General features: G+C 43.1%; 1 protein-coding gene across 1 annotated transcript; it reads right to left on the bottom strand.

Annotated features, from left to right (window-relative positions):
• Window positions 1-760: 760 nt before the first annotated feature.
• Window positions 761-14,732, bottom strand: SLC66A3 (solute carrier family 66 member 3). The gene is made up of 7 exons (XM_067468610.1): window positions 14,502-14,732; window positions 8,900-8,982; window positions 8,748-8,817; window positions 5,828-5,885; window positions 4,846-4,966; window positions 3,061-3,102; window positions 761-888 (listed from the first exon to the last, which is right to left on the bottom strand). Exons 1-7 carry the CDS (start codon window positions 14,642-14,644, stop codon window positions 797-799), a joined length of 609 nt encoding a protein of 202 aa, XP_067324711.1. The 5' UTR covers window positions 14,645-14,732; the 3' UTR covers window positions 761-796.
• Window positions 14,733-24,473: the final 9,741 nt, after the last annotated feature.

Raw genomic sequence — 24,473 nt, 5'->3', positions numbered from 1 at the left:
CAACCTCTACTTCCCATGGCTTGCACAAAAGTTAATTAAAAAACAGCTGAAAAACGTACTGATATACATGCTGAAGAAGTGGCCCTTTAGTAAGACTCTGTGTGGTCAAAATTTGCAGTTGAGAATCTATACAAAGTTTACAACATGGCAGATGTAGAATCAAAATGCAGGCTTATGAATGAAATACAGGGATTCTCATACCACCTCTATTATGATGCCAGTCCAGGAGTGCTTACTGCTTATACACAGTATAAGATTAGATTATGAGTTCATTTACAATTGTATATACTTCCCAGATAAGATAAAGTGGAAAATAATTGAAAACATCTATTAAAGAAGATGTAACACCATCATCCACTAAGATGATGCATCGCTCATCCTTTCATGGTACAACATAACAGCTCTGAATACGACAAATGAATCTTCAGAAATATACTGACAACTTCAGAATGAATTGTTGTTTCATGGAAAGATCCGGAGATGCTGGTCTTGAAATGCTGGCCAGACATATCTCAGTAGAGTTACAAGCACACACACTTTCTTAAACAGTTTAGTCTGAAAATATTATCCATTAATTAAGGTTTCTCACAATGCAAGGCTTGCTGGGTATGTATCCCATCATATTTTGAAACTCTGCTACTATATTTATGCTGACATCTTTATTTCCAAAAATAACAAGCTTCTTACTGCATGGAGTGTTGGTATTCTGAAGAATGATGATATTTTGGCCCAAATCTTAGACACCATTCTTCCTTTTTTGGTCCACATTAGTTAAAAGAGGCTGAAGAGTGTGATCTTAGTCCATCTTCTTAGCTGCCTTCCGGTAGTACAGCACAGTTGCCAAGACCCACACATTCAGAGCCAACATGACTATGAAACGGATAAGAACTTTGGGAGAGAGAAAGTGTTTCGTTAGTTTTTTTCCCCTTTTAAGATTTATTGTAAGCTGTCTTGTTAAAATGTAAAAGTATGCTTAGAGATGTGTTGTTGTGTGCCTTTAAGCCAACCCCAACACTCTTGACAGAGTTTTACTGGCAAGGTTTATTCAGATTTGCCATTGCCTTCCTCTGAGGCTGTGATTTGCCCAAGGCCACGCCATGCATTTTAAGGGCTGAACTGGGATTCAAACCTTACTGTCTTAGGCCTCTTCTACACTCTCATATAAAATCCAGATTATCTGCTTTGAACTGGATTAGATGACAGTGCAGAAAGGGCCTTAGAGTCTAGGTCTAGCAGTCAAATCACTAGGCCACACTATCTCTCTGTGCTCAGAGATATACGAGGGTTGAATGAAAAGTAATGCCTCCACCTTCGTTTCTTTGCGTTCAGATGGGAATATTTTACTAAATCAAACGCAGAAATAATCCTTAGATGTGGGTTGTTGTAGGTTTTCGGGCTATATGGCCATGTTCTAGAAGCATTCTTCCTGGCGTTTCACCTGCATCTTTGGCAAGCATCCTCTGAGGTTGTGAGGTCCTCACAACCTCGGAGGATGCTTGCCATATATGCAGGCGAAACATCAGGAGAGAATGCTTCTAGAACATAGCCATATAGCCCAAAAAAACTTAAAACAACCCAGTGATTCTAGCCATGAAAGCCTTCGACAATACCATTCTTAGAATGTGCTCTTTAACTACCACTATTCACTTTCTCACATAATCACCAGACAATTGGGATACATTTCTGCCAACAATGAACAAGTTTTCTGAAGCCGTTATGGAGGAAGTCGACACTGTTTCCGCAACCCATCATGCACAGATCTTCTGATAGCCAAGCAAAGCAATAATGTGACCCACACGTTCTTGTGAAATGCTGATTATGCTTGAAATTTCTCTCTGAGTGATATGACAATCGTCCTGAATCAATCTGTCAACCTTTTGCTTGTGAAACTCGGTGGTTGCTGTCACAGGACGTCCAACTCTTTGTTTGTCACACAAGTCAGATGTTACCACCTCAACATCTTTAAACTTACTCGTCCAACGACGCACAGTACTCACATCAATACAATCACCATAAACAGGTTGCATTCTCTGATGAATCTCCTTTGGGGTGACACCTTCTGCTGTCAAGAATGCTTAGGTCGCATTGACCGACCGTCTGCGCAGGGTTCCATACTTCGCACTTTAACAACACAACCATTCAATGCTAAGGCTTCCTGCCAAAATGGAACTGTAGAGGAGAGTCTACTGAACAAGCCAGTACCTGCCACATACCAGTACTGCCATCTTTTGAGTTACGAAGGTGGAGGCATTACTTTTCATTCAACCCTCATAAAATATTAAAGATTAATATTATCCAGTGCCTTCATCAAACAAGATGAAGGCAAAGGAAACAATTGCACACAGGCCCCTTCCACACAGCTCAATGAAATCCCACATTATCTGCTTTGAACTGGAATATATGGCAGTGTGGACTCAGATAACCCAATTCAAAGCAGATATTGTGGGATTTTTCTGCCTTAATATTCTAGGTCATATAGCTATGTGGAAGAGCCCAGAGAAGCAGGTTTATCTTGCTGGACTGGTAATCCCAAGACTGACATTCAGTTAATATGGTATATGTTAGTTTAAGGATGAGGTGAATATATTGTGGTGAACACTACTGTGCAAAGTGCATTCAATTTCAAAACCTATCGACAGCATGCATTGGAAAATGCATTTCCATGCAGTTTTCCAGGCAGTATTAATTAGCAATAATAAAATACCAACAACTTCAGCAAGTATTTCCAGGCAGTTTTCCAGGCATTAGTAATAATAAATTACTATTTTTTAATAATTATTACTATTTCATTAGTAATAATAAAATGATTGCTCAGATTTCTTACAGCTCTAGTCCTATTTGGACTACACCATCCCCACCCCTGTCCTGTTGTTTTCTCTTTAAATATAAATGTCAATTACATTACATATGCTAGCACCATAAAACTGGCTACTACAATATTGGCTTTTGGACTAACTACCAGAGTATTTAGCCACAGACTCTGCAATAATTTCAACTTCTGGTTTTAAATTCACACATATACATGTGCACACACAAAATCACTTGGTAATATAGCATTACCTGTGGCATCGTTTGTTGTCACCAAAGTTGTATATATTCTTGCTGTAATTGAGAGAGAAAGGATTAGCATACTTTAAAGATTCAGGTTGATCCATCTTTAGATTCCCTAAGTCTGTATCCCCCTTATCTACCCATTTGCTGCTGTGTACCCATTTGCCAACTTTGAGAAGCACCTGCCCTGAGCTGCTCACTGCTTTGATATCCAGCCTGTTCACACTCCTTTTAGTCCAGAAATGAAACGAATCCTAAATGTTTACTCTTTAACTGGCTGCCTAGTGCAGATCGTCAGTTCCAAACCTTAAGAAGGCCCTAAAGGTGTTGCAAACATATTCCAGGATTAGTGGGTTTGTGTCAAAATAAAAGCAGTCTAAATAGGCATAACTGAGCACTGAGCCATCTATAGTTTTTTTCAAACTGTGCCTTTTCAAAGCAGCATTCAAGGAAACTCCATCATGAACTATCTATCTGCAATTTAGTAGAATTGTCCTCTGCTTTAATTGCAAGCAGGTCTCCATAAAAGTACTGTCTAGCATGGGAAAAATGTTGTAGCTATTTTATCTTCTACTGCAAGTCCATGAGAAGACCTATGATTTGATTTCAGTTCTGGACTGGGTCTAAAACAAATGAGCCTAAAATCAGAATGACTGCATTGGACCCTGGACCAAATCTGGAAGAGACAGGGGCTTAAATGGCTTATAGAAATTATCCTTGATGCAAAATGTATTGAACTATTTAGGAATGTTTTTGTATCCAATCCTATAACCAATGTAAATTGTTTTCTGTCTATTTTAATTTTATTTTTGAGATAGGGATTTGTTGTACTCCTTAAAATGCATGTGTTCTGTACACAGATGGCATCTAATGATGCATTTTTGGGTTTGCATGCTCCTGGGAACATACAGAAGACTGCAAGGTATTATGAACATGGACAGATTAACTCAATATTTGAAAACCAAACAGAATATACTCAGCCAAAACTGACTGGTCCCCAATCCAAAATTACTTCAACATCAAGTAGTTCACTGGCCAAAGAGAGGAAGACTCTGATGAACCAATCACTACTAACATTGTTATATGGAGGAAAATCATTAATTGAATTACTAACCTTCTTGCACTCAATCCCAAATACCCAGTCACAATTCACTCCTCTCCCCCCTTCCCCTCGTATTCCATATTTAGCCTCCCTCCCCACATCCTTAGCTCTCCCCCTTTCACCACCTACCCCAAATAACCCTATTTTAAATATACGACATGCTGACGATTAACAACCCTACAGATGTACCCTCAAAAAAAAAAAGCTCTAATAAAGATCAAGGTTATGCAGTTCTATACATTTTGATTGAAATCAGAAGTGAGCAGTTGTGGTCAGTCTGGGGCCATGTTTTGACAAGCAGCTGTAGGGTTGTACTTTGATCACTTAATAATAAACTTTACATATATCCCACCACCATCTTTCCGAAGGGACTCAGGGTGGCTTACAAAAGTACTCCAAAGTGCCGCACACATAACATACACAGTACAAAAGCATGGAAAGTGATGACTACAAAGATTTACACATAAAACATCACTTAATGACATTCAAAATTCATAAAACGCAGCACTACCTGTGGATAAAATGGCTGTCTTCAAGTATTACGTTTTTAAAAATTGGGATGCGCTTCTTAATGAGCAACGTCTTACAGACCGTGCCACAAGCAGCATCCAAGAGTCTGTATTTCATCAAAGTTTAGTCTTTAATACTATTTTGTGATTAAGATAGAAAGAGGAATTTGAGAGACTGCTTACTTGCACAGGTGTAGATGGCCAAGCCCCAAGTGGTGGCACTCACTTGCCCAGAATCCTTAGTCTCCCAGAGACATCGGAGCTGCACCAATTTACTTGCTGCACTGATCAGAGTGCTCAGGTTCTGCAAAGAAAACCAGAGAAAACCGTGTAGCTGTTAAACAAAGAGCAGGCATCGGAGCATGTATTTTCCATGTCAGATGCAAGATACCAAACTGTATCCCTGACTCTGACACTGGAAAAGATCACCAGCACTAGCCCTGAAAGAAATGTTTACTTGAGCCCTAGAGACTTCCTACAGTCAGAATAGGTGGCCCTGGATGTGATGGGCAACTAATACAAAGCAGAATAGGACAGGATGGTTTTATCCCAAGAAAGAAAAAGAAAGAAAGAGAGAGAGAGAGAGAGGACACTTACAACCAAGGAGACTTACCAAAGCAGGGGCTGTCCCGTCCAAACCATGCGGACCAAATGAAATGCAGTAGTAATAACAATGTAGATCAGTGGGTCTCAACCTGAGTCCCCAGATGTTTTAGCCTTCAACATGAAGGGCCTATCTCTTCTTTTTTTCTTTGCTTGACACACAGAGCAAACAGGTTAAGAAAGCCCATATTATAGCATCTATCTAGCTGATATATAGAATTTAGAGTAGGGATGGTAAACATGTTTCCAATAGGTGTTGTTAGACTGCAGTCCTCATCAACCCCAGCCAATGATGAGAAATGACTGACGCTGCACCCGTACAACTACTTGTTCCACATCCCCAAGTCAGAGGAACACAGGTTTCAACAGATATTCTCCAACACTACATTGCAATGTGCTTTTAAGGTAAGTGAAGAATAATGGATGAAACTGGAACAACCACATTCCAACTTTTAAGATCAATAATCTCCCCCAACACACACGGAATGGGACCTTCTCTCCAAAACCAGAATCACGAAATGAGAGCCATTATACAGAGAGACAGAGTCCTTCAAATACTTACCATAGCCAGATCCAGTATCCATTTCTGCAGAGTTAGCATGTACCACCCTGATGCAAATCTACTCATGAGGGTTAAGTTGCACAACCATGTTGGTCATTAGATGGACACTTGGTAATCTTAAACTATGTGATTATTATTTATGAATGTTATTTACATCCCACCTTTCTCACTTGAAAGTCAGACTGCTAAAGCGATTTGAGAATGGCGTGATTAAGGAAAATAAATTACTAAAGCAGTGGTTCTCAACCTGTGGGTTCACAGATGTTTTGGCCTTCAACTCCCATAAATCCTAACACTGGTAAACTGGCTGGGATTTATGGGAGTTGTAGGCCAAAACACCTGGAGACACAGGTTGAGAACCACAGGTTGAGAATCAGTACAACAAAAGCAACCAATGAAATCACTACAAGTTAAACTCTTTTCAAGAAGTGGAGGAAACATACCACCGGGACTGTGGCACAACTGGATGGGAGTCTGCTATATTAAGATCACTACTGACCAAAAGGTCATGAGTTCGAAGCCAGCCCAGGTCGGAGTCAGCTTCTGACCAATTTGTGTAGCTTGCTGTCGACCTATGTAGCCCGAAAGACAGTTGCATCTGTCAAGTAGGAAATTTAGGTACGGCTTATGCGGGGAGGCTAATTTATGATGCCATAAAAATCTCCAGCAAGCATGCAAAGAATGAGAAAGTGTCACAAATGGACGGTGAAGCGACAGCTCCCCTGGTGGCCAGAATACCCTCATCAAAAAGCTGGAATGTGAAATAGACTCTTTGTGTCTGTCTATATATGTTGTGTGTCTATGGCATTGAATGTTTGCCATGTATATGTACATTGTAATCCGCCCTGTGTCCCCTGCAGGGTGAGAAGGGCGGAATATAAATACTGTAAATAAATAAACAAATTTATCCAACCTGACAGCAAAAGCCTGCCTAAATTACTTCAAGAAATCATAAATGGGTAATATTATACTGTTAAAAAGGAACAATGCAGATCTCTACATTGTCAACAGATGATGGAGGGAACCTTGTTGTTCCAGCTAAACACGTAAGATGCAGTCCTGACATTTAAAAGTTCATCCACAGATGACCTCACAGTTTGGAAAAGATGATACAGACAGAGAGGATTTATTAGATGGCCTGGTCCTAAGCTATTTAGGGCTTTAAAGATAACTATCAACATTTTGAACCAGGCTCAGAAGTTAATGGGCAGCCAACATGATTAAGGTCACAAAGTAGTCACATGATATGAAAAGCCCACCCGTTTGCAGGCCTGCAGCTGAGTTTCAGAAGCAACCACAGACAAAGGGCAATGCGGTAATCATATTTCAGCATAAGCAAGGCACCTGAAAGCCTGTGCTATGTGAGTGTACCATGGAAAGTTTTAAAAGGAGCCATGTAAATACCAACCTTTTGAGAATCTCATATCCCAAAACTGCACACTTGGAGAAATGCAACTGATGGGACCTCATTTTGCAGCTCTCAAAGACCCCCTCAAATCACCAGGCCTTCATTTTTTGTTTCAAAATGGCAAATTTAGGAGGCAGACTCAACTTATAATTATTGGAGAACATGATTCTACCAGCGGATAGCCCCACGTTGGTTTGAATACACATATGCATCTTGGCCAAAAAAGAAATCCTGAATGACGTGCCATTCAGTTCGGCTGTGTTGGTGTGATCCTTGGATGCCACCTTTCCACAGTTGCCTATCCCTAAACCAGAAACCTATGAAAAAACTTAAATCTTTGCAAGGCAATGCAGATGGACCCTTGGTGGATAGTATCAAATGCTTCTATATCTCCACCGAAATAACAAGGATAGCCCTGCCTAGCCAGCTCCCATTATAAATCATGTATCTCAGTTGGAAACTAACTTAAATGTTGCGATTTTATATTATTGATGTATTATTTATAATGTACTGTTTTGTATTTTTATTTTATTTTATTGCTGTGTTCTATTGTATATTGATGTATTGTATTGTGGGCTTGGCCTTATGTAAGCTGCCACAAGTCCCCTTGGGGAGATGGTGGCAGAGTATAAATAAAGTTTTATTATTAGTAGTATTATATTAAAAACATGACTGAAATGCACAGAGCTTAGACAGTTATGCAGCAGAGTCTTGATTATCTAACCTTTGCTCATCTAACATTCTGTATTATCCAACACAGTCTACCTCCCATCCGGATCCACAGCTGTTTCAATACATTGTGATGTTTTGGTGCTAATTCAGTAATTACTACATAATGTTACAGTGTATTGAACTGCTTTTTCTGTCTATTTGTTGTAAAACATGATGTTTGGGTGCTTAATTTGTAAAATCATAACGTAATGTGACGTTTAATGGGCTTTTCCTTAATTCCTCCTCATTAGCCAACATTTTCGCTTATCCAATGTTCTGCCGGCACGCTTATGTTTGATAAGCGAGACTCTACTGTACTAAAAAAAGCATTTGGTTCCATTGTTATTTGAATGAATACCCAAATTATTCCTTTTTCTTCAGGTAGAATATGTGTTTGCACTTTATTTTGAAATTTACCAGTAGCTGCTGCATCGGCTTATACTCGAGTTTTCACAGTTTTTTGTGGAAAAATTAGGTGCCTTGGCTGATATTTGGGTCGGCCTATACTAAAGTATATACAGTAATTCCAGAAGGTGAAAAGCACAAGAAATGTCCAGTACAGCTGTACAAAATGGACTCTTGCTATAGGCTTATATTGGTTTCAGAACCTACACCGGATATCAAAATCCATGGAAGATCAATTCCCATTATATACAATGATGTAGTAAAATGACAAAATTAAGGTTTGCTTTTTGGATTTTTCCTCCTTAATATTTTATGGTTGAATACATGAATGCAGAACCCAATTATACGGAGGGCCAAACTGTTAATGAGAATATAGAAACTGAGAAATAAGGATACATGGCTGTGTAAGGCAAAGCATGCTTCAGTTTGCCATTGTAATGCAGAACAAAGAGCAAAAGAATGATATCTGAAATAAACAAAGAAAAACAATTACATGGCAGAAATACAAAGGGTGAGGCAATAATGAAGTAGGGGAATCCATATACTACCTTGCACAATGATGATGGGATACTCCACATACGTTGGCAGAGGATGGCTGTAGTAACTCATGTACCGCAGGCATACAAGGAAGCTGAAAGGAAAGGTGTAGCTTCAGTCACTATCTTAAGCACATTTTAATGGGAACATGCAATCTATTTGGACATCAGACGGCCAAGGGTGCATCTACATTGTGCTGTGGCTTTTAAATTTGAGTATGTTTTTGATGGATTTTAATTGTGAATTTTTAGTGCTGTTTCTGTTTAATTGTTTTAATGTTTGTATGTTTGTATAGTTTAAATTGCATACTAATGCTTTTATGTCAAGCTGCTTTCAGTTCCCATTGGGGAAATAAAGCAGAGTATAAATAAATATTATAATAATAATAATAATAATAATAATAATGCAGTTTGACATCACTTTAACTGCCATGGCTCAATGCTACAGAAATAATAATAATAGCAATAATAATAACTATTTTTATACCCTGCCACCATCTCCCCAAAGGGACTCGGGACGTCTTACACAGGGACCAGAGCATACAACAAAATTTACTAGCTAGAACACAGTTAATAACATAATCTATATAAATAAAAATGTAATGTTCGTTTGTGGGATTAATATAACTCAAAAACCACTGGACACAAAATTTGGACACAATACACCTATCAGGCCAGCAAGTGACTATCACTCATAAAAACACTGAAAAACATAGCAGAAGAGACTTAAAAAGTCAAAAAAACAAAACAAAAAATACATTACAACGCATGCGCAAAACCACATATGTACACAAACACACATATCCACAAATATATGCACACACAAAACACATACACAGAAAGGGGGAAGGAAGGAGAGAAGGAGGAAGAGAAAGAGGGAAAGAAGGAGAGAAGGAAAGAAAGAAAGGTAGAGCAGGAAGAAAGGAGAGAAGGAATGAAAGAGAGAAAGAGGGAGGGAAGGAAGGAAAAAGACAAGGAAGGATGGAACCAAAGAGCAAAGGAAGAGAGAAAAGAAACAGGTAGAGAAGAAAGAAAGAAAGAAGGGAAAGAAAAAGAGGGAAGGAAGGAAAGAGGGAGGGAGGGAGGGCAGGAAAGAAAGAAAGAAGGTGAGAAAGAGGGAGGTACGGTTGGTCACAGCAATGCATGGCGGGTACAGCTAGTAACATATATAAGGTAATGGTAAGGTCTAGTTGTATCCAACCCTGGAGGGTGGTGCTCATCTCCATTTCTAAGCCCTAGAGCTGGTGTTGTCCGTAGAAGCCTTCAAGGTCATGTGGCCAGCATGACTGCATGGAGTGCTGTTGCCATCTCATTGGAGTGGTACTTATTGATCTCACATTTGCATGTTTTTGAACTGCTAAGTTGGCAGAAGCTGGGGCTAACAGCGGGAGCTCACCCCATTCCCCAAATTCGAACCTCCAACCTTTTGGTCAGCAAGTTCAGCAGCTCAGCAATTTAACCAGGAGGATATATTGTCTTTTTCTTGAGAAAAAGAGAAGAAGAAAAATCTAGTTCTTGAGATTGTGTTGCACAGAACATCTCACTACAAAATCTATCCAATGGGACACAACAACACTTCTATTCACACAAGGCCCTGACTTTCACTAGTTATATCTCACATGGTGCAATAGTTTGAGCACTGAAAGTCAGAAACAGTATTTAAATTGTTAAATAAACGGAGGAGCCAGACTTGCTGAACAAGAATTGGGCAGCTACTCCACGAGGAATTCTTCAGTTACACAACAACTAGTCAAGTTGTTAAACTTTGTCGAAAATTAATCATTTCTGAAGCTGCAGTTCTGGAAACTTGCACAGCAACATGCAATATTCAAATTAATAAGAAACAGGCCTGCCTACTGGGTTGTTGTAGGTCTTTTGGGCTATATGGCCATGTTCTAGAAGCATTCTCTCCTGACGTTTCACCTGCATCTATCGCAGTATATCCTCAGAGATTGTGAGGTCTGTTGGAAACAACCTCTGAGGATGATTGCCATAGATGCAGGCGAGACATCAGGAGAGAATGCTCCTGGAACATGACCATATAGCCTGGAAAACTCACAATAACCCAGTGATTTTGGCCATGAAAGCCTTCGACAATACATAGGCCTGTTTCTCACAATCTTTCTATTGCCAACATCCATGTTCAGTGAGAACATGAGCAGCAAAGTCTAGGTCAGAGTTTCTCAACCAGCATTTGCTATGACTCTAGGATTTGCTGAACAGCTTTTCTGAGCTGTACATTTTATGGAATCCCTGGAACCGGAAAACTAAGTATTTCAAGGATTTCTCCAGAGTAAAAAGTTTGACATGAGCTTGCCTAGGTGCAAAAAACTTTCGTCAGTTTTCTCCACCAACCCTTTCCAATTAACATTAAACATCAAGGAATGTGAGCCTTTCCTTTGCAGATATCCACATTCAACCTGTGGATGTCAGAGGCAGAAAAGTGAGAAAGGAAGGGGAGATACAAGCCGATTTTCTTTCCTTATATTACTGTATATACTCGAGTATAAGCCAAGTTTTTCAGCCCCTTTTTTAGACTGAAAAAGCTCCCCTTGGCTTATACTCGAGTCAATGTTATTTATTATTTTACTCTATTATTATTATTATTATTAACACAAAAGCACAGTATGTCACAGTAAACAAGATCTATATGCTGGATTTCGTATCACAAAATCACAAGTCGAACACTTCCCAAGCGTCTAGGACTGTCAATGTTATTTATTATTTTACTCTATTATTATTATTATTATTATTATTATTATTATTATTATTATTACTATTATTACATTTATAGGTTAGCTGTATTATTTTTATTATTATTACATTTATTATTTTACTATATTATTATTGGAAAGAAGGTTAGAATAATGGTTTAATCAAAGTTGGACAGTTTGATGTAAATATTAATAAACGGTCAACCTACTGATGCTTCAATTAATGTAATTTTATTGGTATCTATTTTTTATTTTGAAACTGACCCGTAGCCGCTCCATTTCCCATCCTCTGCTTATACTCGAGTCAATAAGTTTTCCCAGTTTTTTGTGGTAAAATCAAGTGCCTTGGCTTATATTCGGGTCAGCTTATACTCAAGTATATATGGTCATTTCTGAATAGCCCACCTTTTTTCCACCATGGGATCGAAGGTGGATCACCTCAAGTTAAAAACAATACAAAAAAATATTGGGTGAGTTTTGTTCCCATCCCTTTTGTCGGCTTCCTTTTGAGGTTCTGTGACTTCAAGTCACTTCCAATTTATGGCCACTCTAAGGTTTTGCAGGGATGTTGTTTGGTTTCCATGCTATACGGCTGTATTCTAGCAGCATTCTCTCCTGATGTTTTGCCTGCATCTGTGGCTGGCATCTTCAGAGGATCAGCAGTTTAACCTGCTGCACTACATCATAAAATAAGCCATTTTTAAAAACCAAAATACAGTATACAGTCACATCTGTGTGCCATGATGTCAAGTTATTTTGCAGTCTGCTTAGTTATATTGCACACTTGTTCCACCAAAAGTGATTCATGAGTGGGCAGGAAAGGGAAAAAAACAAACGCAAGCTCTGCCTCCTTGCCAGTTTTCACTCTGACGCTGATGCAGGAGGGACAACTCGTACTTCTCCAGAAGTTTCTTTTGAGGAAGTACAACTCCCATCATTCCAAGCTAGCCCAGCCAATGGTGGGGGGGATTGTGGGAGTGACGGTAAAGGCATAAACCTGGAGAACCACAAGCCTGAGAGGGACAGTAAAAGGAAAGAAAATTTAGAGAGTTGCTATCTGCTTTGTAATACACTGGAGAGAGAAAATGTGTGAAGGGAAGTCAGAGAAGTCAACCATAGCAGAGCAACAGATGAACCAACCTGGACACAACATATTATTTGAAAACACAGAAATGCTGGACCACTCTCACAACCATTATTTCAGAGTACACAGAGGAGCCATTGAAATCATGTGGACAATGTCAACAGAAAGGAGGAAACCATGAAAGTAAACAAAATCTGGCTACCAGTATTAAAAAAATTACTTTAAAATCAGAACAGTAAATAAAGAGCAACACCCCAAAAGCAGAGGAATTCCAGACAAGAAATAATCAGGGCCAGTTAACACCTCCCAACAAATGATTCCCCCAGGCAGGAAGGAGTCAGGCTTTGCAGTTGCAAGGCTATTCAATGCTAAACAAGATGGGCAATAGCAACATTCCCACTTGCCTCAAGCAGACATGAGTTCTTTCTCTCACCCTAAACATTCACAGATATATAATCCCAATTTTCCTAGTTTCCAAGAGACCTCTCGACCTCTGAGGATCCCTGCCATAGATGTGGGTGAAATGTCAGGAGAGAATGCTTCTGGAACATGGCCACACAGCCCAGAAAACTCATAGCAACCCTGTGTGAAGGGTTCTTGCAGCACTTTCTGAGATATACAGAGAAAATTGGTAGAATAAGCTTTTCCAGGGTGCATCTACATTGCAGAATTGTTTGATAACACCACTTTGACTTCCATGGAGTCATGGGAGTTGTAGTTTTGTGAGAGACAAGTACTCTTTGGGAGAGAAGACAACACTCTGACAATACTTTAACAGACTAAGTTCAATGCTATGGAGCTGTAGTGTTGTGAGGCACCAGCACTCTTGGGCAGAGAAAGCTAAAGACCTTGCAAAACTACAATCCCCATGCTTCTATAGAACAGGCATGGGCAAACTTGGGTCCTCCAGTGTTTTGGGCTTCAACTCCTACAATTCCTAACAGGTCAGCAAGTTCAGCAGCTCAGCGGTTCAACCTGCTGCGACACTGCTGTGTGTGTATATATGTGTGTGTGTGTGTGTGTGACACATACATACACATATACGTATTGATAAGCTTGGACAGCCTAGGAAAGGGTTAACACCCCTTGTTGTGCTGTCTGTGCCCCTCTTCAGGGGATCTTACCTCATATGGATAGGAGCCCCTGCTGGCACAATGGGTTAAACTGGCAGTGCTGGAAGGTCTGTCAGCGGTTCGAATCCGGGGAGAGCAGGTTGAGCTCCCTCTGTCAGCTCCAGCTCCCCATGTGGGGACATGAGAGAAGCCTCCCACAAGGATAGTCAAACATCAAACACCTGGATGTCCCCTGGGCAACATCCTTGTAGGCGGCCAATTCTCTCACACCAGAAACGACTTGCAGTTTCTCAAGGTGCTCCTAATATGGAAAAAACCCTCATATGGATATATAGCTGGAGTTACACTTTTAAAATGTACCTGTTTTGACTTACACACAAATTCAGCTTATGAACAAACCTATAGTAAGTTGCTGTAGATTTTTCGGGCTTTGTGGTCATATTCTAGAAGTATTCTCTCCTGACGTTTGGCCTGCATCTATGGCAGGCACCCTCAGAGGATTTTTGTTCATGTCAGGAGCAACTTGAGAAACTGCAAGTCGTTTCTGGTGTGAGAGAATTGGCCGTCTCCAAGGACGTTGCCTATCCCAGGGGACGCCAAGATGTTTTGATGTTTTGACCATCCTTATGAGAGGCTTCTCTCATATCTCCACATGGGAAGCTGGAGCTGACAGAGGGAGCTCATCCATGCTGCAGGCTGACTTGAGTGCTGCTGTGGGACCCTGGGAGTGCCTGCTTCCTTACCCGGCCAGCTCGAGGAGGAGGCTCTCGAGGCTGACTCCCCGGGCGGACTTGGCGGCGAGGAGGGCCAGGCCCTGGGGCAGCTTGAGCACCAGGCAGGCCAGGAAGGTGCTCCAGTTGGCTACGTCCAGCAGCAGCGAGCCCATCGCGGCTCCGGGGCCAAGAAGACGCCGCCGAAGGAGCAGCCAGCAGCCGGGGGAGGCTTGCAAGGGAGGCCCGCCTTCCCGGGAGGAGGAGGAGGGCCACGTGGCCAGGCGCACTCCCACAGGCGGAGAAGGGAGTGCCCCCCTTGGAGAGGCACCGCCAGGGCGGGGAAAGAGGCAGATCTTCCCCCAAACACCACTTCCCAGGATTCCATAACGTTGAGCTAAGTGGGATCAAAGTGTTTCAGTTCCACAGTGTGGATTCACGCACCTCTACAGCTGGCAAGCTGCCCTTTTTTGCCGCACGCCAAAAGATGAGGATGAGGATGATTATAATAATAACAGCAATAGTACTATTTTATTTCTTCTTCCTCCTCCTCTTCCTTCTTTCTTCATCTTCCTTCTGTTTTTCTTTTTTCTCCTCCTCTCCTCTTCTTGTTTTTCCCCTTCTCTTCCTTCTTTTTCTTCTTCCTTTTTTGTCTTCCTCTTTTTTTTGTTTCCAGCTCTTTTTCTTTCTTCTTTTTCTTCCTTCTCCTTTTCCTCTTCCTCGTCCTCTTCTTCCACTTCTTCCTCCTTCTCCGCCTCTTCTTTCTTTTTCTTCTCCCTTCTATTCTTTTCTTCCTCCTCTTACACCTTCTTTTCCTTTTTCTTCTTCCTCTTCTCCTTTTTCCTTTTCCTCCGTCTCTTCTTTTTCTTCCTCTACTTCCTCCTCCTTCTTTTTCTTCTTCCTCCTTATTTTGCATTTTCTTCCTCCTCTTCCTTTTTCTTCTTCCTCTTCTTCCTTCTTTTTCTTCTTCCTCTTCTCCTTTTTCTTCTTCCTCCTCTTCCTTTCTCATCCTCTTCTTTTTCTTCCTCCTCTTCCTTCTTTTTCTCATCCTCTTCTTTTTCTTCCTCCTCTTCTTCCTTCTTTTTCTTCTTCCTCTTCTCCTTTCTCTTCTTCCTCCTCCTCTTCTTCCTCCTCTTCTCCTTTTTCTTTCTCCTCCTCTTCTTTTTCTTCCTCTTCTTCCTTCTTTTCCTTCTTCCTCCTCATTCCCTTTTTCCTCCTCCTCTTCCTTCTTTTTCTTCTTCCTCCTCCTCCTCCTTCTTCTTCTGACAATTTCCCCAATCCTGTTCCCCCCTCCAGTTTGTCCTGTCTCATGTCCTTTCTGCACTACCCTATATCCCAGGATCAGATTTGTTTATCCCAGATTATGTGGCGCAATGGGTTAAACCCTTGTGCCAGCAGGACTGAAGAACAACAGGTTGGCGGTTCAAATCAGGGAGAGCACAGATGAGCTCCCTCTGTCAGCTCTAGCTCCCCATTTGGGAAATGAGAGAAGCCTCCCACAAGGATGGTAAAACATCAAACATCTGGGCATCCCCTGGGCAATGTAATTGCAGACAGCCAATTCTCTCGCACCAGAAGTGACTCCTGACACACACACACACAAATCTCAGATCATATGGCAGTGGAGACTGATGTAATCCAGTTCAAAGCAAATAATCTGGGATCAGATCCTGGGATATAGGGCAGTGTAGAAACCTGAGTCTCCTCTGGAGATTTTCAAACTCTAGAGTTAATCTATATATGTAAGCCAATAAAGTACAGGGTCTCTGACAGCAAAGGGATGTCAAAACAAAGAGGTGCTGGTGCACATTGGGTGTGTCTATATATTGTAGAATTAATGCATCTTGGCGCCACTCGAGCATTGTTTGGTAAGGCACCAACATTTCTTTGGCTGAGAAAACTACAGATTGTGCAGAATAACAGTTCTCATGATTTCATGCCTCTAGAACATGGCCATATAGCCCAAAAAAACCTACAACAACCCAGTGATTCCGGCCATGAAAGCCTTCAACAATACAATACAAGATCTGTCTCCAGTTGAGCCTGTTCTTTCATTGCAAGCTTTATAGTTCCAGGGTGTGCCAGACTGCCAGTAATGCACTAAAAATGGGGAAATACATATCTCGTAATATGCCGGTATATTTCTCATCTTCTTGAGGGATTAGGAAGAATCGACCTCACCCTACAGCAGAGCAACTCCATCAAATAGTAAATTAAATTCTGCACATTTTGTTTCTAGCCATGTTAAAAGAGAAAAATTCATTCCGTCTATACGTCATTTTTAGTTGGATTGCAGCAGGAGTGGGAAATGTGTGAGTCTTCCGGGTATGATTACACTGCAGATCTCATCCCGGATAGCCATCATAGCCAGTGTGTGGGTAGCAAGTATGATGGGAGATGTAGTCTAAAATAACAATCATTGGGACCCTGTGTGCCAAGTGGGATGCAGATCCACCATTGCTGGAGTTCAAAGGGGATTGAAACAAATTAGGAAAAAATGCTTTTACTTACTTACTTACTTAGGTGATTCCTCGTTGTCCGAGTAGGATAATCTTCTAGGGTGGATCCGTAGGTGACTATGGAGCCCTATTCTTGACCTGCATGTTCTCCCGCAGTGAGGGCATTGGTTTCCAGGTGGAAGGCGGTCCCGGTCGGGTTGGCTTGACACACTTCCTCTTGACACTTTTCTCTCTTTCGCCCTCTATTTGTGCCTCTTTCAATTCTGCAGCACTGCTGGTCACAGCTGACCTCCAACTGGAGCGCTCAAGGGCCGGGGCTTCCCAGTTTTCAGTGTCTATGCCAGAGATTTTAAGGTTGGCTTTGAGCCCATCTTTCAATCTCTTTTCCTGTCCACCAACATTCCATTTTCCGTTCTTGAGTTCGGAGTAGAGCAACCGCTTTGGGAGACGGTGGTCGGGCATCCAGACAACGCGGCCAATCCAGCGGAGTTGATAGTGGAGGACCATCGCTTCAATGTTGGTGGTCTTTGCTTCTTCCAGCACACTGACATTTGTCTGCTTGTCTTCCCAAGAGATTTGCAGGATTTTTCCGGAGGCAGCGCTGATGGTTTGGTATCCAATAGTTTCTTTGCAGGCTGTGGAAAAACTGCAGCAGTTTGCTTTTGCCTGAACCTCTTGGGAAGGACAAAATTTTACATTATCCCCACTTCCTCTTCTCGAGTTAACTACGGGCCCTTCCACACAGCCCTATATCCCAGAATATGAAGGCAGAAACTCCCACAATATCTGCTTTGAACTGGGTTACCTGAGTCCACACTCAGATAATGTGGGATTTTCTGTCTTCATATTCTGGGATATAGGGCTGTGTGGAAGGTCCCTGAGTGTGTGAAAGCAGGGAACACAGAGAAGAGGCTAGTAATTTCGTACCTGTGCTCCTTATTATAACAGGAATTGAGAAAATATTACCAAATTATACTGGCTTTGTTCCCACGACTGCTCAAGGAAAGACGAGGAAAACAGCCTCATTCCAGGAAGAAAAAAGCTAAATGTTTTCCGTTCTCTTAAAGCTATAGTATGTCATATGTCCATCTAGCTAGCCAAACCAAACTACACAGCCATCACATGAAATAAACACACACACACACTCACATATATATACATACATGTGCGTACACACTTTCAAGTCATCTGTTGTCCTATGGTGGCGCCATGAATTTTGTAGGGATTTCTTAGACAAGCAGTCCTAAAAGGTAATTTTGCTAGTTCCTTTCTTTGAAATGTAGCATACAGCTGTATTTATTGGTGGCCTCCCATCTAAATACTAACTATGTTTGACCCCGCTTAGCTCTCAAGACCAGATGGGATCTGGTGCCTTTTGGGGCATTTAGGCTCTAGAAAGCACCCATTTAGCAAACATTAAAAAGTTGTGTATTTTGAAAGATCACTAGGACCAATGTTCTAGTGATTTTGTTATTTTTCTGTAAGCTGCAAAGAAGTAAACTAGATTAAAAGCCTGAACAATTTTTATATTGATGTATTTTATGGAAAACCCAAAACAAGTGGTTGCACACAAATCTTCTAACATTTTTACTTGCAGCATGTCAGCCTTGAGTGACATCTAGAGGTTGCTAAGAATTGTGCATTTTTAAAATATCTCCCAGTCTTAATCTTTTCGAGGACATACTGCATTTGGATAAGAGCACACTCCTGGGAGCCATCATTCTGTTGTGATGCTTTCGGTTTATGAGGCGATCCCATAGTGTTTCAGAACGAATAGGCTCACTGACTTGAAAAGTTTGGTTGTTGTTGTTCATTGTTCAGTCGTTTCCGACTCTTCGTGATCTCATGGACCAGCCCACGCCAGAGCTCCCTGTCGGCCGTCACCACCCCCAGCTCCTTCAAGGTCAAGCCAGTCACTTCAAGGATCCCATCCATTCACCTTGCCCTTGGTCTTCCATTTTCCTTCCATTTTCCCTAGCCTCATTCTCTTCTCTAAGCTTTCCTGTTTTCTCATGATATGGCCAAGGTACTTCATCTTGGCCTCCTCCTCGATGGGCTGTCACCTTGTCGTGGTGAGGGGGCTTGCACGTTCCAATGAACCTGTAGGCACAACAACTGGAGTCGTGCACTCCCAGGAGTGGCCGCGGGGGAGGTTCCAGACCAAGCACAGTCCGAAGACCCAAAGACCTCAACGGCGGAGCAGGCGGAGGATAACATGGCACATGTTACAACGGCTGCGAAGGCGGAAGAAGGCTGCAACAGACTGAGAAGCCACGGTCATTGTGTTAAACTACATCACCAGTGGAACCTCACTCTGTGAAGTCTGTGTGTTGATCAGTTGTGCACTGACCTCCACACATTAAAAAAACCCATGCACAGGCGTCTTCCAAAGAAAACAAAAACCAAGCAACCAAAGCCCCATGGCGATCAGCGAGTGGCGACGGGGGCAGGACTGTGAAATCTGGAAGCCCCTAGTCACAGACTGGCACATGGGCGGTGGGTACGGACTCAGTCGTTCTACCTCAAGGTCCGAGGCAGTTGAGTAGTTCGGCAGCTGTATCCGCGACTGAGCAGCCCTATTGAGGACCCACTCTGCTCACCCCACATGGGGAGGGGGCTAGAAAAGGTGCCCTAAACATAGTCTGCCTCACTTATCCCTGACTGGACTGCCGCGTCCAGTGGGGTCACCAGCCTGCGGCCAAAAAAGGAAAATGAACTTTGGTACGTGGAACGTACGGACTCTGATGGACAACAGTGGCAGTGAACGCCCCGAACGCAGAACTGCCATCATCGCAAGGGAGCTGGGACGCTTCAACATCAACATAGCAGCCCTTCAGGAGACCCGGAGAGCAGGAGAGGGACAGCTGAAGGAAGAAAAAGGAGGCTACACCTTCTTCTGGAAGGGACTGCCCGAAAAAGACCAAAGAATGCACGGAGTTGGCTTTGCCATCAGGAATGATCTGGTGAAACATCTGTCCGAAGCACCCACTGGCATCAACGAACGACTCTCAACCCTCCGAATCGATCTTGCCAAAAACCAACGGACAACCATCATAAGTGCCTATGCACCAACACTAGACGCTGACGAAGACATCAAGGAGAAATTCTACTGTCAGCTGGATACTGTCCTATCGGGGATACCTAAGGAGGACAAAATCATCCTCCTGGGGGACTTCAATGCAAGAGTCGGGCGAGACTTCGACCTGTGGCCAGGGACCATCGGAAAAGACGGGGTTGGAAACAGCAACTCAAATGGCATCCTGCTTCTCACCAAATGTGCGGAGCACAACCTTGTCATCACCAACACACTCTTCCGCCAGAAAAACAAGTTCAAGACATCATGGAAGCACCCCCGGTCAAAGCATTGGCACCTCTTAGACTATGTAATCACACGCGCCAGAGACCGCCGTGACGTGCTCCTCACAAGAGCCATGACAGGTGCTGACGACTGCTGGACTGACCACAGGCTAATTCGATCCTCGATGGCTCTCAAGATTGCCCCCAAGCGCAGACTCCAAGGAAGGAAGACAAGGCGCAAAATGAACACCCAAGCCCTTCAGGAGCTCTCCAGACGAGCTCATCTCCAAACAGCACTCAAGGACCATCTACCCACAGTACACCCCGAAAATGTCGAGGAACATTGGAACAAACTGAAGACCTCCATCATCCAAGCCTGCGAAGAAACTATTGGATACCAAGCCAAGAAACATCAAGACTGGTTTGATGAAAATGACATCGAGATCCAACAGCTAATTGACAAGAAAAGGAAAGCCTTCCAAGCATGGCAGAGAGACATCAACTGTGTTGCTAAGAAAAAGATCTATGCCAGTGCAAAAGCTGAGGTCCAAAGAAGGACAAGAGAACTCAAGAACATCTGGTGGACAAAGAAGGCCGAAGAAATCCAACACCTGGCAGATACCCATAATGCTCAGGGATTTTTCAAAGCCACAAAGGTCATCTATGGACCAAGAAACCATGGGATACAGCCTCTACGCTCATCAGATGGAACCAAACTCCTGAAGGACCAAAACTCAATTGCACTACGTTGGAAAGAACACTACCAAAGCCTCCTGAACCGCAGCTCCAATGTGGCCGAAGAGGTCCTCTCACAAATCCCGCAGCAACAAACCAGGGATGAGCTTGCAGCACTGCCCAGTTTGGAAGAAGTCAGCAATGCCATCAGCCAACAGAAGAATAACAAAGCCAGTGGACCAGACGGGATCCCTGCTGAAATCTTTAAAGAGGGAGGACCTGAGCTGACACACCAACTCCACCAGCTCATAGAAAAAGTGTGGGTGACCGAGAAAATCCCAGCAGATTTCAAGGACGCCACCATCATCACCCTCTTCAAAAAAGGGGAAAGAACAGATTGCGGAAACTATCGAGGTATCTCCCTTCTAAGCTCCGCTGGGAAAATCCTCGCAAGAATCCTTGCAAACCGCCTTCTGCCCCTCTCAGAAGACACCCTCCCAGAATCCCAGAATGGCTTCCGCCCCTCCAGAGGAACAGTGGACATGATCTTCACTGCACGACAGCTCCAAGAAAAATGCAGAGAACAAAACCAACCTCTGTACATGGCATTCATCGACCTTGCAAAGGCATTCGACACAGTGAATCGCAGCACTCTCTGGACCATCCTCCACAAAATCGGGTGCCCAAACAAATTTGTGAACATCCTGCGGCTCCTCCACAATGACATGATGGCAACAGTCTTGGACAGCAGTGGCTCCCAAAGTGACCCATTTAAGGTGGAATCAGGTGTCAAACAGGGATGTGTTATTGCCCCAACTCTATTCTCCATCTTCATTGCTATGATACTTCACCTTGTTGATGGGAAGCTTCCCACCGGAGTGGAAATAATCTATCGGACAGATGGCAAGCTACTCAACCTCAGCAGACTGAAAGCCAAAACCAAGGTTACAACAACAGCTGTTATAGAACTCCAGTATGCTGATGACAATGTCGTCTGTGCGCATTCAGAAGAAGATCTACAAGCCACTCTAAACACCTTCGCAGAAGCATATGAGAAGCTCGGCCTGTCACTGAACATTGAGAAAACCAAGGTGCTGTTCCAGCAGTCGCCAGCCAATCCCTCTCCAATGCCAGTAATACAGCTTAATGGTGTCACATTAGAAAATGTGGACCATTTCCGTTACCTTGGCAGCCACCTCTCCACCAAAGTCAACATCGACGCCGAAATACAACACCGCCTGAGCTCTGCAAGTGCAGCATTTTCCAGAATGAAGCAGAGAGTGTTTGAGGACCGGGACATCCGTAGGGATACCAAGGTGCTTGTTTATAAAGCTATTGTCCTCCCAACCCTGCTCTATGCCTGTGAGACGTGGACTGTCTACAGACGTCACATGCAGCTCCTGGAACGTTTCCATCAGCGCTGCCTCCGGAAAATCCTGCAAATCTCCTGGGAAGACAAGTGGACAAACGTCAGTGTGCTGGAAGAAGCAAAGACCACCAGCATTGAAGCGACGGTCCTCCAACATCAACTCCGCTGGGCCGGCCACGTTGTTCGGATGCCTGACCACCGTCTCCCAAAGCAGTTGCTCTACTCCGAACTTAAGAACGGAAAACGGAACGTTGGTGGACAGGAAAAGAGATTTAAAGATGGGCTCAAAGCCAACCTTAAAAACTCTGGCATAGACACTGAGAACTGGGAAGCCCTGGCCCTTGAGCGCTCCAGCTGGAGGACAGCTGTGACCAGCAGTGCTGCAGAGTTTGAGGAGGCACGAGTGGAGGGTGAAGGAGAGAGGCGTGCCAGGAGGAAGGCGCGTCAAGCCAACCCCGACCGGGACGGCCTTCCACCTGGAAACCAATGCCCCCACTGCGGAAGAAGATGCAGAGCAAGAATAGGGCTCCACAGCCACATACGGACCCACAAGGAAATCCATAATGGAAGACCATCTTACTCGTCCAACGAGGGATCGCCTAAGTAAGTAAGTCATCTTGGCCTCTAATATCCTTCCCTCCAGTGAATAGTCGGGCTTTATTTCCTGGAGGATGGACTGGTTGGATCTTTTGGCAGTCCAAGGCACTCTCTGAACTTTCCTCCAGCACCACAGTTCAAAAGCATCTATCTTCCGTCACTCAGCCTTCCCTAAAGTCCAGCTCTCACATCCGTAGGTTACTACAGGGAATACCATTGCTTTTGCTATGCAGATCTTTGTTGCCAGTGTGATGTCTCTACTCTTCACTATTTTATCGAGATTGGTCATTGCTCTCCTCCCAAGAAGTAAGCGTCTCCTGATTTCCTGGCTGCAGTCTGCGTCTGCAGTAATCTTTGCACCTAGAAATACAAAGTCTGTCACTGCCTCCACATTTTCTCCCTCTATTTCCCAGTTGTCAATCATTCTTGTTGCCATAATCTTGGGTTTTTTTATGTTTAACTGCAACCCAGCTTTTGCGCTTTCTTCCCTTCATCTTGATTAGAAGGCTCCTCAGCTCCTCCTCGCTTTTGGCCATCAAAGTGGTGTCATCTGCATATTTAAGGTTGTTACTGTTTCTTCCAGGAATTTTCACCCAGCCTTGCATTCGTCAAGCCCTGCACATCGCATGATGTGTTCTGCATACAAGTTGAATAGGTTGGGTGAGAGTATACAACCCTGCCGTACGCCTTTCCCAATCTTGAACCAGATTATTTGTATTAGGAACTTTATCACACAGAAGTGGCAAACTGGCATATGCACAGGACCTTTGGTGAAAGTCCCTGTTGCACAATGTTGTGTGCTATCCATTGCAGGATGGGAGAGAAGTAATATCAGAAGGCATAATTGTCTGGCTCTCCCTCTCCCAGTAATTAAAAGTCATTATTTTTTGAAGTATTGAGCTATAGAACTGTGGAAGGATGGGATTCCTGTCAAGTTCCTTTCAAACGCATCAGATTTCAAAGATGCTGATGTTGGGTCTGAGTGCCAGGTTTAGTCCAGGTCCATGGATGTTTAGGTTGTGTGAGGTCCACAGGAATGGGGACAGTTTCAACAGAAGGGAGAAGGCTATGAAGGTGAACAAAACCTGGCGAGCGGTATTGGAAAACTCTAAAATCAGGACAGAAGGTGGGAAGCAGCACTCTGAGAACGGAGAAGTTCCCCATGTGAGAACCATCGGGGCTAGCTGGCAGGCCTGTAGCTAGGTGGGGGGGGGGGGTGTTAGGGGTTCAACCCCCCCCCCCCCCATTTTTCAGGTTAAAAAAAATAAACCTGGTTTACTCATGAATTTTAACTGGTTAACCAAATCCCCATGCTAAGTCAATGAGATGCAAAAAATTAAGAGTCCCTCCAGAACTGCAAGCACTATCTCAAGCAAATATTGACAATTTATTCACACTGTCATTACTTGCAGCAATAGCTGATTTATCCTATTGTTGTGTTGGCATCGAATTGTGCCTTTTGTAAGCCGCCCTGAGTCCCCCCTCAGGGGTTGAGAAGGGCGGGGTAGAAGTGCAATAAATAAATAAATAAATAAATAAAGATGTAGCGAAACAACCAAGTTGGGGGGAGGGGGGTGTTGAATGCTCTCATTAAGGCCAGACTTGGTG

This window comes from Anolis sagrei, chromosome 1 (assembly GCF_037176765.1).
Source record: "Anolis sagrei isolate rAnoSag1 chromosome 1, rAnoSag1.mat, whole genome shotgun sequence".
NCBI classification, from domain to species: domain Eukaryota; kingdom Metazoa; phylum Chordata; class Lepidosauria; order Squamata; family Dactyloidae; genus Anolis; species Anolis sagrei.
This window is presented reverse-complemented; position numbering and strand designations above follow the sequence as displayed.